The sequence below is a fragment of the Rhinatrema bivittatum genome, chromosome 16 (genome assembly GCF_901001135.1).
Source record: "Rhinatrema bivittatum chromosome 16, aRhiBiv1.1, whole genome shotgun sequence".
Taxonomy (NCBI): Eukaryota; Metazoa; Chordata; class Amphibia; order Gymnophiona; family Rhinatrematidae; genus Rhinatrema; species Rhinatrema bivittatum.
The window spans coordinates 27,285,288-27,305,543 of record NC_042630.1 but is presented as its reverse complement, the minus strand read 5'-3'; the positions used below and the strand labels follow the sequence as shown (position 1 = coordinate 27,305,543).

The following is a 20,256-nucleotide window of genomic DNA, read 5'->3' as shown; positions in this document are numbered from 1 at the left end:
GTTTTAATTGTATGTTCACCGTAAACTGCTGGAGAGACAACAGCACCTCAAGACACCCAAAGGATGAATGCAGCCTGAACAGCTGGATAGAAACCTAGGAAAATACAACACAAGAATGTAGCAGATAAAGGCAGAAAAAGAGCAACTCTTCCATCCAGTCTACCCAGATATTAGCTGGGTAGTCTGCTAGACAGACCTGACTATGTGAGCACCTGAGGTCCATATTCAGTGGCTCTATGGCTCAGCAAGTTAGCCGGACAAACATATCCAGCTAACTTTGCTTGTATATTTAGTGGTGGAGCTGCACCGCTAGCCAGATAAATGTACCTGGCCAACTTTAGGACAGGTCTACAGGATGCCCAGACTTTGGCTGGATAACTTATCCAGCTAACTCAGCTCCTCCCAATTATGCCCCTAACTTATCCAGTCAATTTTAACGGATAACTACCCAAATATTAATTTAGCTAGAAAACCTGAGTTATCCGGTTACTTGCTTCTGATCATGGACCTCCTAGTTATTACAGAACTTGCAGTCTACCAGACAGACCTGCCCCACATAGTTACCAGTATCTCTGCTAGGACTTCTAGCATTCCATATTACTCATTTGCTGTTAATTCGGGCAACCTCCACCACGTGTCATCAAATCGTTCAAGGAGTCACTAAGTCCTGCTTCTGCCCTCTCTTCATATTAAACTTTGTGAAGTCGGGAAAAACTAAGTGCATGCCCACAAAGGATAAAGCCAAGTAAAGGTCAGGTGATATGCAGGGGAGGTCCAGCAAGTCACACTAAACGTCAGGCATTTAACATGGGAAAACATCAAATTTGCAGCAGACACACAAGTTCACTCACAAGTCAGGGAAATCGGGCTTCAGTTTATTCTTTAGAACTAACCATTTAAAAAAGCAACAAAATATGCAAAAAAGCTATTTTAAATTATTAGGGTTCTTTTCCACAACAGTGTAACAGTTCAAATAGGAAAGCAAGGCACTTTACAGCTAGCCCAGATCAGAACAGTGGTGAGAGCTGCAGAGAGGGCTTTGCATAGCAACACAAGGAAGGGGAGAGATGTACATGAGGACAGAAAATGGGAGAGTCCCCCTAGTGCAGGCAATGGGGACAGCTTTACATCATTTTAAATTACTACTCCACCGCCACCAGGAAGATCACCCCCACCTGATGCCGATTCCAGCACACTCACTGTCCGAATCTGGTGCTCTCAAGAGGCAGGAAGATGTGTTGCAAACAATAGTGGCTTCATTACAAAAATGAATGTGAAGAGCTAACTAAAAATTAAAATGGCTGAAATTCTTCCTCCCTCACTTCATCTGGAGGAGACTGGATAGTACCCTAGGCTACAGACCTCCAGAAGATGAAGCAGAGTATACACCACACTACACATACATGAACCTGAGCGCAGCACGGAACCTACTGCAGCAGAACTTTGATTTTAAAGTCACTTAATTTGTTGCTAAAAGTTTAGTTACCACTAACCCAAGCTGCAAAACAAGTTGATTAATTCAGTTTCAAAAAACTACAGGGGTGTGGTAACATATTCAAACATGGCCTGATGATGTGTAGGGACTAGGGATATGTGTACACGCAATGCCACGTGCTCTTGCATGTTCTGTATCCCGACCTTGCTACCTGCTCTGTACACAAAAGCATGGAAAGCACCTCCTGGCGTCCCCCTTTCCTAAAGTGCCATCTTCCCACAGCCAAGGAAGAGTAGTCGGGGGGGGGGGGGGGGGGGGGGTCTGTGCTGCTCCCCACATCCACTTGTGTCAAGGCTGGGCTTTTTAAAATTTGATATCTTACAATTCCATCTGAGCAACAAGAGAGAATAAAGGAAACACATTGCATTTTGCTACATGCACATACAAAAGCAGCTCTGAAACTATTACAAAGACATTTCAAATCATGTTCAAAGAGATCAACTTAACAATAAGAACATTAAATAATAACCCTAAATCCACTGTACACAGAAAGAGGATAGACATCTTCAAGTTTCTTTTCAGTATTAATAAAAAGGAAATAAGTCACTCCCAAACTACAGTGATCAATTCATAGTGGCTGCCGATATTTTGCAAATGGTGGTCACGTGTGTGTGAGTGTACGGGCGTGCGCACACATCACAGTATTAAATGGAAGGGAGAAATGGCTGGAGGCCCCGTGCTCAGAGTTGGTACCTGTTGGAAATTTATCAACCTGCGTGCTTGCATGCAATCTCAAACATTTTGTTTAAGGCTTCATTGCCCTCTTTAGCTGATCTTTGACTTCACTGCCCTGCTAGTGACATCACCATATCTGAGAAGTCATCAGCAGGTGCCTGAGCTCTTAGGCAAGGAATTGTGATGCTACTGGTGGGGCAGAATAGCCAAATTCTGAGGGACTAAAAGGTGTTAAGGCTACAGGTGCCATACATTTGCTGGAGTAGCATGGGCTCCATTGGGAGAATCCTAGACAATAAATATCACAGCTTGAGTGCTTCCAAGGCGTTCCCATTCCCCTTATCCAGTCCTGAATTGAGGCCTGTACAGGTGCAAATAGGTTAGAACATTCTTCCCCGATCTAACTGCTGGACAGTGTCAATGCCTGTAAAAATAACCCCAGGGAATGAATATGGCTACCCGAGCCAACCCCAGTAGCCCTCACGCCACAATCTCGGAGGTGACAGGGAAGACAAGGGGCTGCTGATTACCCATGGAAATGTAAAACAGAAGCTGAAGTCAAAGCAGGGTTTCCTGAAGCATGAGGTGAAGAACCGTGAGTCTGGGGCATATTTGATATGAAGGCCATGTCAGTAAAAGTGCAGCTATTCATCTGGGGTGCAGAAATCCAAGTGAACAATACATGATGGGGGGTGAGGAACTGATGTGCACTGAGTAGGGAGAGGCCTCAGGGTGATCATGTCCAATGATCTCAAGGTAGCAAAACAGTGTGATAAGTGGGCTAGAGTGAAAGGAATAGTGGGGTGCAAAGGGAGAGGCATAAAAAGTAGGGAAAAGGAGGTCATTGGTGAGACCTCATCTGTAGGCCATACCTCAAAAAGGAGACAAACAAAACAGAGAGGGCTACCAAAATGGTGCAGGGTTTGCACCAAAAACTTTATGAAACTCAAGGGCCTAAATATATATATACCCTAGATGAAGCAAGTTGTTCAAGAAAGAAAGTTTTAGAAAAAGAGGTTACGATATGAGGCTCCAAAGGGGTAGACTCAGAAGCAACATCAGAAAATATTTCTTCATGGAAAGGGTGTTAGATGCATGGATCGGTCTTCCAGGGATAACGGTGGGGGGAAAACAGTAAGAGGATCTTTGGGATAACAAAGACAGGGAACAGCGACAGGAAATAAATTGTACCCAAAAGAGATGGGCCTTAGGATCCTTGTCTGCCCTTGTGTTTTTTGTTTCCATATAAAACGTGCTGTAGGGTTGGTGTAGCACAGGCAGCCATACTAATATGTATTACAAACACGAGGGGGAGCCCTCGCACCAGTTTTGCAGAAGTACGAGCGAGGTCGGATCCAGCCTGCACACGACTTGAAAACGGGCATCGAGTTAATGTAAAGGGGATCACTGATAAACATCCTCCTTCTAAAGGAGCCCCAGATCAGCCCCTAACAGCGGGGTCCTTGATCAAGTTCTTCTGTGTAAGGCACGAGTACTCACATAGACGTAAAAGTTCCTAAGTGAGTGGGTATTAGTGCAGGCAGGGCCATCCTTGGATATTTCTTAGTGCAAACCCTGCGGAGTCTTTCCATCGTGCCAGTCACAGTGAACTTTCAGGCCCCCTGCTGCACCCAAGCAGAAAAGTTGCTTAGTGAACTATTCCACCCCAGAACCAGCCTGGAAGGAACTGATCTCTGAATTTCTGCTCCTATTATTAGGGAGGTGGGGGGAATTAGAGGATACAGCACAAGTCCCTTCCAATTTTTTTTAAACCCTCTCAGGCCAGAAACAATAGGGCAATCTGTACTAGGAATGTACATTTCAGACCCCGTGAAGAGAAGGCCTGGACTCCTATATGGAATCCCATAACACCTCACAGCCAGGGTGCTCTGCAAAACCCGTATCACCCAACAAGAAGAAGGACTACAAATACATTATTGCTTTGTCTCCTGCCAACACAGAACTCCATGTATATAAATGTATATATTTATCTATATCTCTCTTTATCTCTATATACATACACAATATATATTAATTGCAATATTGAATAAAAATATCCTTTTTAATATCATAAGCTGCTCTAGAGGGATGCCAGGATTCTGAAGTAGCTGCCATCTTTTCTGTGAAGAATGTCCTGTACTTTCTCCTGTTCCTCCTGCTATGTGTCCACGTGCATGTCTGTCCCTTTATTTAAAGCTGTGTAAGGACATTTTTATTCAGTTCAGAAGTATGGAGCCCTCTATAGGGGCCCTTCCTGCCCCTAAACATACATCTTCTCGGGATGGGGACTATAACATTCCCATATGGCAGAAGTATACCTACAGCGCCCTAGCCAGACAGGAGGAAGGGACATCTTCAGCACTGCTCACAGTCTGCAATCGCTCACAACTGCATGCAGCTATGGCATGACAGGATGATGGTGAACAATGACAGCAGCAGTCCTTTCCTCTGCAGATGAAGCAGACTCAGAGCTTGCGTGCAGGTCAGATACGGATTTCCCATCTGCTGCTGTCAGGAGAGCAGTTGGTTGGGGTGCAGGAAAGTCACTATAGTACATTACTACTTTGGGACAGAGATGCTGCATTTACCTCTTATCCTTCAGGAGGTGCCAAGGAGAGGGGCTTCGGGAGAGTGAGAGAAAGGTGGTGGCAGGGATAGGAGGTGTTTATGTGCTATTTTTTTCTCTGTGCCCTCCCCTGGGTAAGGATTATAAGGATTCCACTGCCACCACCCCCTCAGGGCTAGTCTCTTCCACGGCCGGCCGGGGAAGTCCCCAATATCGCAGCATGGACAGGCGGAAGTCTTCCATCTTGCCATTGGAGAGGTCAAGGCCTTCAGCTGGGGTGGTGGGATGGTGGTAACGCACCTCTGGTGGCTCATCTTTCCGGCGCCGGCGGGTGCGCACCTCCAGGCAATTCTGCCCCTTCATGTGGCGCTGCAGGTGGTCCTCCTTGGCAAAGGCCTTGTGGCAGAGAGAACACTCATAGGGCCGGTCACCTGTGTGCAGATGCATGTGGTTCTTCAGGTCATAGCTGTGCAGGAATCGGGCGCAACAATGCTGGCAGGAGTATGGCCGCTCCCCGGTATGCTTCCGCATGTGGATCTTCAGCTTATCATTCCTGGAGTAACAGCGAGAAGGAGAGGGGGGGAAAGAAAGGGGGACAACATTCAGAATAGGACTCTTCACTACAGTCCCTGGCCTAGGCACTATCACTTCCTGAGGAAGGAGAACTTTTGAGAAGGCTGCAAAAGGAGAGAGCTTCTGGAAGATAATTCATGTCTCCTTAGTCCAATGTTAATTCTGCAAGTAGCACAAGGGGCAACAGTGCCTTTAGCTTTAAAGTTACCAGTTCAAATTCATCCCCTGGTCAGCATGCCATACCAGCTGTTTAGCTGCTTAATGACCTAGTCCTATCTAATCTGAGCTTTCAGGCCAACTAAACCTGCCTCATTTGTAAGTAGTTAGTACCCAGCTTCACCTGAGACCCCCCCCCATGAAGCCTGTACTCTCTCTGGGGCTGAAGCAGGCTGAGGATATGGCATATGGGGAGTTTGCTTGGAATGTTGTCCTGGCCAAAGGGTCTGTCCTTCATTACCAGTACACTTGATATCTCCTAGCATGTCGTTAAGGGGGCCGTACTGATATACATCTGATTTTGTTCAAAACGACTAATCTTTCCTTTTCAGTTTTCAAATTCAGGGAACTATGCTGTATTTGCATGCAGAGACAAAAAAATACAGACTACCGTGATTATATATGTACCTGGTGAAGCGCACACCGCAGACCTGACAAGCAAAGGGCTTCTCTCCTGTGTGCGTCCGCATGTGGCGTGGCAACTTTCCTGCCCCATGAATGATCTTGTGGCAAACTGGACACTCCTGTGGCATCTGCGATCTCCTCTTCCTGCCCAGATTGTCTGAGATGTCAGCAGATGGGGTCAGCTCAGGGTCATGCAGGGGCTGCAGATATGCCAGGGGATCCAGCTCCATGGGGTCCTCCTCAGAGCCGTTCTCTGGTGGTGAGGAGGGTGCCAGCTGTGGATTCTCATAGCCCTGGCTGTTGTCACTGCTGGGCACGTTGGGTGGCGAGGGGTCTCTCAATGCTTGTGGGGGACTGCAGTCATTCTCCTCTGTGGCTGGGGGCTGGGAGGCGAAAAGCTGCCTGGTCAAAAACATGCTGCTGTGTAGAATGTGGTTGTTGGGCCGGGTGGGTTTCATCTGCAGGAACCGGTGGGGCTTTCGCTTACGGTGGCGAGGGAAGATGACTGTTGGTGGCTCCTCTGGCAAGGGAATTGTCAGCCCTTTCTCCCGAGAAGGGCTGTCTCCAGCCCGTTCTGTGGCCAGCTCGTCTAGATACTGCTTGGCCTTTTGGTAGTCGCCCTGGTGGCTGGCATCAGCAGGATCCAGTGCACCACCACCACCACCACTGCATTGCAGAATCTCCAGGCAGGCATCCACTACACATGGGATCTCCAGCAGCCGGGCTGCCTGCAGCACATCCCGCATGTTGGAGTTACTGATGGTAAGCGTGGCGGTGTAGGCAAATTCTAGGAGTGCCCCCAGGGCATCAGGTTTCAGCACATCCAACTCACACACATCTCGCTGGACCCCTGTTGTCGCTACTGATGAACTGAAGAAAAGCTTTTTGAAATAGTGACTGCAGGCAGCCAGCACAGCACGATGAGTGCGGTACTCCAGGCCCTGAGTACGGATGGTGATGTCACAGAGGACGCCGCGATGCCGCTGCTCATTCAGGCTGCTAAGCAGATCACTGCTGTGCTCCGGGAATGGGATCCCGATCAATTCATCCTCTGAGCTGCCCATCCTTACCTGCCTGGGACAAGGACAGAAAAGACAGGAGCTCAGCTCGGAAACAATGCACAGATGGTGATGCAACATATTACATTACAAGGCTACTATAGTACCAGTAATAGGGTATGTCCTAACACAGAAAGAAAAAAAAAAAAGTACATGATAGAGAACAGGCAAAGATTGTGACATATTGTAGTGCAGATTAAATGTTTGTGAAGATGCTGCTCAGGGTATATGCCCTGTGTGTATACTTATCTTAATATTGTTAAGTGCACAGAAAGACCTTATCAAGTCAGATAACTAATGTATCTGTTTCAGAAACCAATTTTCTGGGGGTGCTGTGATACTTTTATTTCAACTTCAGATTTCTCATCACTGAAGGGTCAATTCAGTGACACAAGAGACCTATTAAGGACATAGTATCCAGATTCTAACTGAATATAAATATTTATATTCTTTCCTAAGGACTACTGAACAAATAGTCAGGGCACCCTACCTCCAGGGTGTAATCTCATGAGTTGTAGAGAAACAACAGGAGTAAGGGAGATTTTGCAATAGGAAGGAAGAAATACACTAGAGAACAAGAGAGAGTCAGAGAAGTACAGAGAGGTGGGCAGAGAGATAGAAAGATGGAGTACAATGAGAGAGAAGGAGTAAGGTGGGGGGAAGAGAGAGAAATGCTAACAATACATTTTCTTTTTTTCTCAAAACAATAAAAGGGGCAGAGTAGCGGTTTTGACAGCAGCAGTTCAATGTGCAGGAGATTCCTGGTACAGATAAAGACACCCTCACATCTCACAAGCTACCAGGTTTCTCTTGTCCTTGATGTGATTGTCATTACCGGAGAATCTCAGATTTACATCTTTCTTCTGTCAATGAAACTCAGCATAGACAGAGAGAGGAAGGAAGTGAGGGAGTCGAAGAGGGAGGGAGGGGGTGAGGAAAGTATTCCAATACTGAGATAGGGGGTAGAAGGAGGAGTGTCAGTGTACGAACCTGAGATTTCCAGTACTGAAGCCCCATGCACAGCTCTGTTAATGCTCCACACCTGCCCTGCAGCACCCCCTGCTATTCCAATACTGAGACCCCCTCCACAGCTCTGCTAATGCACCTCACTCCTGCCCTGCAGCACCCCCTGCTATTCCAATACTGAGACCTCCACACATAGCTCTACCAATGCACCTCACTCCTGCCCTGCAGCACCCCCTACTATTCCAATACTGAGACCTCCACACATAGCTCTACCAATGCACCTCACTCCTGCCCTGCAGCACCTCCTGCTATTCCAGTACTGAGAGCCCCACACACAGCTCTGCCAATGCACCTCACTCCTGCCCTGCAGCACCCCCTGCTATTCCAGTACTGAGAGCCCACACACAGCTCTGCCAATGCACCTCACTCCTGCCCTGCAGCACCGCTGCTATTCCAGTACTGAGACCCCCACACACAGCTCTGCTAATGCACCTCACTCCTGCCCTGCAGCACCCCCTGCTATTCCAATACTGAGACCCCCTCCACAGCTCTGCTAATGCACCTCACTCCTGCCCTGCAGCACCGCTGCTATTCCAGTACTGAGAGCCCACACACAGCTCTGCCAATGCACCTCACTCCTGCCCTGCAGCACCGCTGCTATTCCAGTACTGAGACCCCACACACAGCTCTGCCAATGCACCTCACTCCTGCCCTGCAGCACCGCTGCTATTCCAGTACTGAGAGCCCACACACAGCTCTGCCAATGCACCTCACTCCTGCCCTGCAGCACCCCCTGCTATTCCAGTACTGAGAGCCCACACACAGCTCTGCCAATGCACCTCACTCCTGCCCTGCAGCACCGCTGCTATTCCAGTACTGAGACCCCCACACACAGCTCTGCTAATGCACCTCACTCCTGCCCTGCAGCACCCCCTGCTATTCCAGTACTGAGACCCCCACACACAGCTCTGCTAATGCACCTCACTCCTGCCCTGCAGCACCGCTGCTATTCCAGTACTGAGAGCCCCACACATAACTCTGTCAATGCCCCTCACTCTTGCGCTATTAGCACTGGGTTTAAAGAGATAGGCAACATGAACAATTCAAAGTGAAAGAAAAGGCACAGTTGTGATAAGAATGGACCCAGATTCTGGAGATTTTCCTCAGGATCCAGTGAGGCTGGTGGTAGTGGGAAGGTAATCCTGTGGAACCTAAGCATGTCACCAATCTGTCTTTCCCAAACCAGCCCTCAGCTTGAGATTCATTCTAGACTATCGAGAGACAATTCATCAGGCAAACCCAATAGAGCCATTTCAGGTTGGTTTGTTTTTAAAAACTAAGACGCCTGCCCTCTGCCTCCCAATATTTGGCAACCACTCTGCTGCTTACAGGAGTCCACACAATATAACCCTTGCAGGAGGTGACCATGATTTATTTATTTATTTATTTTATTTTAATCGGTTTTCGCCATCACAACGGTTTACAAGTTTCGAATGAAAGAATGTTAAAGTTAGTAGAGGTATTAACAGAGTTCACTTATAGAATTAGTAAGATTGAACATGACATTCTTAATTTTTAATCACTGTTACAGTAAGTACAAACAAACTAAATCTCTCCCCCGTCCCCTCACAAGCATGAGAAAGGCGGGTGGGGCTGGGGGCACTGTGCACACAGAGCCAGCTCAACCTGCCAAACCAGGAACTCCATTAGAAAGCAGTACATGTGTGTGCAGATGGAGGCTTCCAGCAGCCTGAAAAGGAAGGCCACGCCTCCCTACAGGACAAGCACTACTGGGCTGCCCCAGAGAGAAAGCTGGAAAACCAGCACTGGGATTGGATCTCACATGGAAGTCCAGGAGCTGGGCAATGGCCAAGTCACAGACAGACTCTCAAAACAAAATTAAGAATCAGTAATTAAACAGCATCACTGACTCTGACATTGTCACTAGGTGAAAGAAAAATCCAATTTTCCCAAGCACAGCCGATGTATAACCGTACAAAAAAAAAAAAAGCCACTGGAGTGACTTGGGGAGGGAAGGTGATAGTGTGCAAGAAATGTCTTCACTACTTTCCATGATTCCAGGCAGAAAACTGGTGAAAACTGAGTATTTCTGTCATTGCAGACTTCTAGTGGTTGTACGCATTGAGGACAGGACCTGCAGCAGCTCTGCAAAATTCACACACTTTGCGCCAAACAGAGAGGGCTGTTAGCAAGGCAGGGGAAGCCTAGAAAAATTCATCTGTGTGCTAGGCCTTGCTCCTCCAACCATCTGGCCTGTGAAAAGAAGAGGGCTGCTAAGCACTTGTCACATCGCTGAATGCACAGAGCAAGTGCTAGATTTACCAAAACAGCACCTCAGGTTGTTAAAGACCTCATTCCCAGTCCTCCTCTATACTCAGCTATCTTGGTTTCACACACTGTCCCCCTTCTCAGCTTCTTTTCTCGTGGGCGTCGTTTCAAGAATCGCCCGCGCTGACAGTAAGAGATTAGTCAACTAAAATTCATGGCTCTCGCTTCTGAAGTAAACCGAATTTATATTAGAAATACTTCTTGAAAACAAGGATCAAACGGATAAAGGCCATCTTACACTAAACATGTACTTCCTCAGAAGGCGTCAGAGATTAGCAACAACGAAAACCTCCAGCAGCCTTATACCATATTTTAAAACTGAAAAGCTGTGTGGATGCAGAGGTGGGCAGGTACCCTAATTCAGGACGCCACTTCTCCCACGTGTGCTCCAAACACTGCAAGGTATGACAGTTTGAGCAATTCAGGAAAGAGTTTGAGTCAGTCCTGCTGACCCAAAGCACGCCAGTTAAAATGCTGGGTCATTAAATAACTGCCCCCCACCCCCTCCTCTCCCAAGATGCGCACTCAATTAACTCCAAGTGACCTGGGGACCTGAGTCCTCGCTCCACTCTGCTACCTCTTTTAGAAATAGTGGAGCAGATAAAACTGGAGTCACACTGGGAGTGCTGGGGTGGAGCAGCAGGCATCCCAGCACTGGACAGCTCCTAACCTGGGGAGCAGAAGGAGAAACTAATGCAAACAGACAGGTTTCATCCTGCTGCTTTGGCAATGGTCAAGGTTAGGTCATGTCCACAATGGGCTTGGGTGGCGGTGGGGTGTTAACTGCCCATATTGTACAAGCTCTCAGCCTTAGCCAAAAATGCCAAGAAAAGATTATCCTCGGCTCATACCTCAGAACCTATGTTTGAATTTTAACCAAAAAAAAAAAATGCTGGAAAGCGTGGCAGAGATGAAAGCCCAATCCAGTGAAAGTGTGAGACATTCGAGCCTGAATTAAGAGGGAGTCTCTCTGGGAAGTGTGCAGACAGGAGGACAGGGATAGGAATTCAAGAACCAGAACGGTTCTGCTGTGTGCTTGCGCATCTTCCCCAATTAACAACATTTGGTCTCAGTTTCTTTTGCTCACAAAGACCATAATTAAGGGGGATCTTCTGAATCTCAGGGGGGGGGGGGGTTGATGGACTCTTGACTCTAAAGCACAATGTAGGTAACTATTCTGGGAAAAGCAAGTTTGCACACTACAAAAACGGTGTTATCCTGCTATGTACAGAAGAGTTAGCCATTAAATGTGCATGTCATCATCTGGTGGTACCGAAGAGACTCATCTCGCCAAGGCAGTAGAGCTTTGAGTGCTACTGAGCATGTTCAAGAGTTCTCACGCAGGCATTGCCTTGTGAGTCTCCTCAGTCTGTACCACAGATAATCTAGCTAGGTAGTTAACTCGCTGAGGAGGCGGCCAAGTATGTTTCTTACATTTTGTTATTGCCTCATGTTAATTACCCCAATAATTCTATATCGCATCTTCTCTATTATCATGTTCCATTGACCCAAGTTATCATGCACCATTGTACTGCATTACGTTCATTGTAAACCGATATGATGTACCTATGAATACCGGTATATAAAAGCTCTTAAATAAAGTATTCCATGGTTAAACATCCTATCTATGGAAAACAAACGTTTATGGTAAACAAACTTGCTTCCACCACCCCCCCCCCCCCCCAATCGATAAGCAGCTGAATTAGCCATTACATATGGGAGTCCCAAGCTGAGGGTCGCAGCACAGCATTTACCTAGTAAGCAACCTGAATCCCACCATGGAGAGTGGACTACAGCAAGAACAGATTGTGCAAAACTGCTTGTCTAAATTTACTGTCAGTCTTTGAGTGGCAGACCTGGAGGAGCTGAGGCAGACAGAGAGGTACATTGATGAGACCTTCAGGGACATAGTAGCCAAGTCCCAAATCCAGTCTGGCAGCCCCAGTGCTGCCTTAGATCAGAAAGGTCTCCCAAATAGACAGCATCATCCAGGAGTAGCAGGAAGTGATGCGTTGTCCTCTCACACTGAGGAAAAGTTTCTCAGGGCTACTTACCAGGAGGGAAGGGTTAGGTCAGCCATCATAGTTGGTGATTCGATTATTAGAAATGTAGATAGCTGGGTGGTTGGTGGACATGAGGACTGCCTGGCAACTTGCCTGCCTGGTGCGAAGATGGCAGACCTCACACGTCACCTAGTTAGGATTATAGACAGTGCTGGGGAGGAGCTGGCTGTCATGGTACATGTGGCTATCAACTACATAGGAAAATGTGGAAGAAAGGTTCTGGAAGCCAAATTTAGGATTTTAGGTAGAAAGCTGAAATCCAGAACCTCCAGGGTGCCATTCTCTGAAATGCTCCCTGTTCCACATGCAGGTCCCCAGAGGCAGGCAGAGCTCTGGAGTCTCAATGCATGGATGAGACGATGGTGCAGGGAAGAGGGATTCAGTTTTGTAAGGAACTGGACAACCTTTTGGGGAAGGGGGAGACTTTTCTGAAAGGGCGGGCTCCACATTAACCAGAGTGGAACAGGCTGCTGGTGCTAACTTTTAAAAAGGAGACAGAGAAGCTTTTAAATTAGAACAAGGGGGAAAGCAGACAGTCACTCAGCAGTGCATGGTTTGGAGGAATGTATCTTTGAAGGATACTAATAGGAGAGTTAGGGCATCCCAACAGAGAGATTGTAATAAAAGCAAACATAGTCCATGTGCCTATAAGTAAAGAATCACCTGAGCTAAAGAATTCCAAATTATCCCTGTCAACTGAAAAGCAAGTTGTTAATACAAACAAAAAACGCACTTTGAAATGTCTGTATGCCAATGCCAGAAGTCTAAGAAATAAGATGGAAGAGTTAGAGTGTATAGCAATGAATGATAAGACAGACATAACTGGCATCTCAGGGACCTGGTGGAAGAAGGATAACCAATGGTACAGTGCTATATCAGGGTACAAATTATATCGCAATGATAGGGAGGATCAACTTGGTGGGGGTGTGGCACTTTATGTCCGGGAGGGTATAGAGACCAACAGAATAAAGATCATACTAGAGACTTAATGCTCAGTAGAATCTATATGGGTAGAAATCCCATGTGTGTTGGGTAAGAATATAGTGATAGGAGTATACTATCATCCACCTGACCAAAATGGTCAGACAGATGATGAAATGCAAAGAGAAATCAGGGAAGCTAACCAATTTGGCAGTGCAGTAATAATGGAAGATTTCAATTACCCCAATACTGACTTGGTAAATGAAACATCAGGACATGCTAGAGACAAAGTTCCTGGATGGAATAATTGTCTGCTTCATGGAGTAATTGGTTCAGGAACCAATAAGAGAGGGAGCTAATTTAGATTTAATTCTTAGTGGAATATAGAATTTGGTGAGAGAGATAACAGTGGTGGGTCCACTTAGCAATAGTGATCATAGCATGATCAAATTTGAACTAATGACTGGAAGGGAAGCATTATGTAAATCTACAGCTCTAACACTAAATTTTCAAAAGGGAAACTTTGATAAAATGAGGAACATAGTAGGAAAAAAAAACCTGAAAGGTGCAGCTGCAAAGGTTAAAAGTGTACAACAGGCATGGACATTATTTTAAAATACAATCTTAGAAGCGCAGTCCAGATGTATTCCATCCATTAAGCAAAGTGGAAGGCAAAACAATTACCGGCATGATTAAAAGGGGAGGTGAAAAGGGCTATTTTAGCCAAAAAAACATCCTTCAAAATTTGGAAGAAGGATCCATCTGAAGAAAATAGGAAAAAAGCATATAGCATTGCCAAGTGTAAAACACTGATAAGGCAGGCTAAGAGAGAATTTGAAATGAAGCTGGCCATAGAGGAAAAATCTCATAATAAAAACTTTACAAAATATATCCGAAGCAAGAAACCTGTGAGGGAGTCGATTGGACCGTTAGATGACCGAAAGGTTAAAGGGGCTCTTAGGGAAGATAAGGCCATTGCAGAAAGACTTAATGAATTCTTTGCTTCTGTGATTACCAATGAGGATGTTGGGGAGATACCAGTTCCAGAGATGGTTTTCAAGGATGAGGAGTCAGATGAATAGGCCAGATTGACAAACTAAAGAGTAGCAAATCACCTGGACCGGATGGTATGCAACCCAGGGTTCTGAAGGAACGCAAAAATAAAATTTCGGATCTTTTAGTTAAAATGTGTAATCTATCATAAAAATATTCCATTGTGCCTGAAGACTGGAGGGTGGTTAATGTAACCCCAATATTTTAAAATCCTGGAAAACTATAGACCAGTGCCACGAAAAACAGTGGAAATTATTTTAAAGATCAAAATCACAGAGCATATAGAAAGACATGGTTTAATGGAACACAGGGGGAAGTCATGCCTCACAGATCTGCTTCATTTTTTTGTATATTAGGTGAACCGGTAGATGTAGTGTATTTGTATTTTCAGAAGGCGTTTGACAAAGTCCCTCATGAGAGGATTCTAGGAAAACTAAAAAGTCATGGGATAGGAGGCGATGTCTTTTCGTGGATTATAAACTGGTTAAAATACAGGAAACAGAGAGTAGGATCAAATGGTCAATTTTCTCAGTGAAAAGAGGTAAACAGTGGAGTGCCTCAGAGATCAGTACTTGGACTGGTGTTTTTCAATTTATTTATAAATGATCTGGAAAGGAATACAACGAGTGAGGTAATAAAATTTGCAGATGATACAAAATTATTCAGAGTAGTTAAATCACAAACAGATTGTGATAAATTGCAGGAGGACCTTGCAAGACTGGAAGACTGGGCATCCAAATGGCAGATAAAATTTAATGTAGACAAGTGCAAGGTGATTAATATAAGGAAAAATAACCTATGCTGTAGTTACATGTTAGGTTCCATATTAGGAGCTACCACTCAGGAAAAAAATGTAGGCATCATAGTGGATAGATAATACATTGAAATCGTCGACTCAGTGTGCTGCGGCAGTCAAAAAAAAAAGCAAACAATGTTAGGAATGATTAGGAAAGGAATGGTGAATAAAACGGAAAATGTTATAATGACTCCGTATCGCTCCATGGTAAGACTGCACTTTGAGTACTGTGTGTACAATTCTGGTCAATGCATCTCAAAAATGATATATTTGCCCTGGAGAAGATACAGAGAAGGGCAACCAAAATGATAAAGGGGATGGAACAGCTCCCCTATGAGGAAAGGCTAAAGAGTTTAGGGCTGTTCAGCTTGGAGAAGAGATGGCTGAGGGATGATATGATACAGGTCTTTAAAATCATGAGAGGTCTAGAACAGGTAAATGTGAAGCGGTTATTTACTCTTTCGGATAATAGAAGGACTGGGGGGCACTCCATGAATTTAGCAAGTAGCACATTTAAAACTAATCAGAGAAAATTCTTCTTCACTCAACACAGAATTAAGCTCTGGAATTTGTTGCCAGAGGATGTGGTTAGCACAGTTAGTGTAGCTGGGTTTAAAAAAAGGTTTGGATAAGTTCTTGGAGGATAAGTCCATTACCTGCTATTAATCAAGTTGACTTAGGGAATAGCCACTGCTATTACTGGCATCAGTAGCATGTGATCTACTTAGTGTTTGGGTAATTGCCAGGTTCTTGTGGCCTGGTTTGGCCTCTGTTGGAAACAGAATGCTGGGCTTGATGGACCCTTGGTCTGACCCAGCATCGCAATTTCTTATATTCTAGATATTAAGACAGTAATGGAAAGTGAAAGTATGAACCAAAGACCAAGTTACAGTTTTGCAGATATCTTTATGGTCACTTCGTGATGAGTGACAAAAGAGGCTACAGCTCTCACTTGATGAGCTTTAACTGAAACAGTGATCTGTATTCCTGCTAAGGTGTAGCAGCAATGAATACCCTCAGCCAACCAATTAGACAAAGTATGCTTGGCTACTGCTATGTCCAAATGGTTTGGGTCATAGGATACGAAAAGCTGATTCTTTTGACAATAAAGCTGAATTCGTTTAATATAGTATGCTAAAGCCCATTTGCAGTCCAAAGTTTGGAGGACTAATTCACCTTCATATGTGTGCAGCTTTGGAAAAAGTGTATGCAGAATGATGGACTGATTAATATGGCAAGTCAAGACCACCTTTGGAAGAAACTTTGAGTGAGTTTGGAGAACCTCAGTGTTGTGAAAGAATTGCAGGTATGAAGAATAGTATATGAGAGCCTGGCATTCACTGACTTTTCTAGCAGAAGTGATCACAAACAGAAAATTTGCTTTCCATGTCAAAAACTTTAGAGAAGCTGATTCCAATGGCTCAAATGGAGGTTTTATCAGCTGAGAAAGAACCACATTTAAATCCTACAGCACGGGGGGGGGGGGGGGGTGTTTGAACCGGTGGTTTGATGTGACAATCTTTTCATGAAATGAGATATTAATGGGTGAATGGAGATGGGTTTGCTGTCCAACATATTACGGTAAGCTTCTATGGCATTGCGATGCATTTGCACCAAAGAAGTGGCGAGACCTGAATTCAAATGGTGAAGACTGTACTGTAGTAGATATCGAGGTTTGCATGAGAAAGGGTCAGTGCATTCTGGAGACACCACTTGGAATATCTGTTCCATTGGAAGGAGTAACTCCTTCTGGTTGATGGTTTTCCAGTGGAGATCAATATATCAGCTATCTCTGCCAATAAGTGGAAACCAGCAATTACTGAGTGCTCAACATCCAGACTGTTAGTTTGAGGGCCCAAGAGGTTGGGATGATAAAGAGCCCCATTCTAATGTATGAGCAGGGCCAGATCTGCTCCCAGAGGAATGGGAGGCTTGCTGGAAAGTTGACAGATATGTATGCCATGTTTGTCTGGGCCATGATGGAGCTATGAGGACAAATCATGCATGATTTTGAAGAACTTTCTGCACTGCCCTGATAAGTGATACCAGTGGAACAGTATACATGAGATTTGTTCCCCAGCCAAGGAGGAAAGCATCCTGAACCCATCTGAGATCACTCGAAAGGACTGAACAGAATTGATTTAAATTTCTTGTTTTCTTGTGAGGCAAACAGATCCACCACTGGCTGACCCAATAATCTGAAGATCTGGTTTCTGCAACAATTTGCAACAGACTACTTGTGTGGACAGAATATTCTGCTGAGGTGATCTGCCAATGTGTTATTGATTCCTGGGAAGTAAGAGGCATGTAGAATGGCTCGATTTTTGTCTGCCCAATTCCAGATTTTGAGTTACTTCTGACAGAGGGGCCATGATACCGTTCCCCCCTCGTTTACTGATGTAAAATACCGTATGGTGATCTGATTGTCTGTCTGGATGAGAATGCTCGTCTCGAAGAAGGTGCATTAATCTTATTGCTTGCACCTCATGCAGGTTGATTTGATTTTGACTTTCCACTGGATAACAAATACCTTGGGTTTGAAGGGGACCCAGGTGAATACCTCATCCCTTCTTTGAGGCATCCATTGTCAGTGTTATTGGTATAGACGCAGTTGAAGCCATTACCTCAGTTCCTGAACCATTTGATAAGAAGTCCGGACTGCATGAGCTGATCCCATTGGGCTCATAGCCTCACTGAAGATGGTGAATATGCATATAAGTTATCGAAATGACAAATAGCCACTTCCATGTGTCCTACCACTATTAGAAGAGTTGTCATTGTTGTGAGGAAAGCAATTTGCTGATCAAGGTGCTCATAACATTTGCTCTGACTGAGGGGAGAAACACTCACTCCTGCAGGAAGTCTATCCATGCCCCTATGAACTTTAGTCTTTGCATAGGTTTTGCATACATTTGACTTTTTGAAGTTGATTAGAAAACCTAATCTTTGTATAAGAGAGATTGATTAGTGTAAAGATTGTATCACAACTTCCTGTGATCCTGCCAAAAAATTAGCCAGTCGTCTGATGAGGGAAAATTTGAATGCCCTATCTTACAATGTGCTGCTGCCAGTGCCAGACATTTGGTAAAGACTCTCAGGGCAACTGGCAGGCCAAACAGGAGCACTTTGTATTTGTCTTGGACAGATGTTTATAGCTTAGTGCTTGATGGGAAGTAATGTTTAAGACTGACAAAAAACAAAACAAAACACAGCACCTTGTACATCATCATTTTGAAAGAATTATTATTTCAACTAGCTTTATTTTTGTTGGGGTGGCAAATGATTTTTGCTTTTCTTTCACTTCCTTTTTTGTAATTCCAAAATATCAAAAAACATTTCATCTACAACAAACAGATCCTGTAGATTAAAAGGAATAATCGATGCAGTAGAAAGATAGCTAATGAGAGAGCAAAACCCCCAGAGAGCAATATTAAAAACCTAGCCTTATGCCCAACACCCGTTCGTAACTCCAGCCTACATTAGGCCCCATATCTGTTACTTTATGTTGTTAACCCCTTTTATTTTTATCCAAGTTCAATTTACCTGTTTATTGTAAGACATCCTCTTATCATGGTTATTGTTTAGAATGTAAACCGACTTGATTAGTAATTCTGTTACTGGAAAATCGGTATATAAAAGTGCTAAATAAATAAATAAACAAACAAACACCTTCTAAAAACTACAGTTAAATGCCCTGATGCATCAGAGAGAAAAGCTAATCTCCCTGAAAGCAAACACAAGCTCTGAATGAAAGGATTCTGGGGATTTCTACTTGGAGATTCCATAGGGTTTGCCAAAGAACTGTTGGTGACAGTCCCTTCTTTGGAAATGAAACACTACTCTCCAATTATCAAGCATTGCTATTGTCTACTAACCAAAAATAATACAGATCCTCGGATCTTAATGGTAAATCTAAATTATTATTTTTTTTTAAGGATAAGGAATTAATTATTAGAGATCTGAGGGAAAGACAGGGATTCCACCTAATGGGATACAAGAGTTTAATCTTTTTAGGTCTTTGCTCCATAATCCCAACAAAGGTGGTGGAAACAAAGAGTATCTGACTTCAAGAAGGCATGGGACGAGCACAAGGGATCTCTAAGGAAGTGCTGGGCTTCTAACGTTAGGACCCAAAGTTTTCAGCTAAAATTTCACATAAAATTAGGGGCCTTAGGATCTTACATTTACCTAGATTTAGGATCCTAAAACTTAAAATCAGTGATGCCACACACTTTTAGGATCCTATAAGAGCTTAAATGTAGGTACTCAGCCCTAGTACAGTTTCAAAAGACCCAATTTAGGAACCTAAACCATTTGAAAATTGGCCTCTTAATAAAGCTTCAGAATTGGAGTGTGAGGAATTGTTGGAGAAAGCGGAGGGTGCATAACCAACCTTGTCCTCCTCACGTGCTGCCTTTCATTCAAAGGTTGGCAGCTACGGTGAGGTAGTTCTAACTCTGCTCTCTACTTTCCTCACTCTTTTGCCCCCTATTGTGTCCTTCAGTACAAGATCAACTAATTTGCCACCAGAGCCTCTAAACATATGACCAAGAAGTCTCATTTCCTTTCACTTATCATCTGAAGACTTTTTCATCCAAAATCATGTCCTTCAAGCTTGCCAACTTACTGGCAAATGGTTCCTTTAATGCCCCTTTCATGCCTCGCCATGAACACATGTTTAGACTTAACCACTTTAATCATCCCATATGCTACCCTCCTGAAGCTTATCCAAAATAATGCAATGGGACAGCTCCACTGGCCCTCCCCCACATCAACAAATCAAGGAGGAAACTATGCCCAGGACTTAATTCTAACAAGTAAGATAACTCACTTTGGAAATAACCCTTCGATATATTTATTACATGTGGTAGTGATTTTGTTTCATACCCAAGGATCCAGTTTAAATATATGCTATTGTGGACAGGTGTGAGTTCAGTCGTTTGTATTATCTACACTTGATTATTGTAATCCATTCTATATTGGTTTATCAAGCTATCAGTTAAGAGCTATGTAATTGTTACTAAATGCAGCCACCAGATTGATTTTGGGTTGCCCTCTTAGAGAACATATATCCCCCGAGTTGCAAAATCTACCCTGGCTTCCTATAGAGTAGTGGATAA

The 20,256-nt window shown here is 44.4% G+C and overlaps 1 protein-coding gene across 6 annotated transcripts in view; it reads right to left on the bottom strand.

Moving 5' to 3' along the window:
* Positions 1-856: 856 nt before the first annotated feature.
* ZBTB7B (zinc finger and BTB domain containing 7B) overlaps positions 857-20,256 on the bottom strand; it is a 60,308-nt gene continuing 40,908 nt past the window's right edge. For 4 of the 6 annotated variants that reach the window (XM_029580405.1, XM_029580406.1, XM_029580409.1 and 1 more), the window contains 2 exons: positions 5,934-7,004; positions 857-5,289 (listed from right to left, as the gene is read on the bottom strand). In XM_029580405.1, coding sequence (XP_029436265.1) covers positions 4,878-5,289; positions 5,934-6,994 — 1,473 coding nt within the window. In that variant the 5' untranslated portion in view covers positions 6,995-7,004 and the 3' untranslated portion in view covers positions 857-4,877. The remainder of the gene's footprint in view (positions 5,290-5,933; positions 7,005-20,256) is intronic. The other 2 variants (XM_029580408.1, XM_029580410.1) reach the window with 1 other exon arrangement.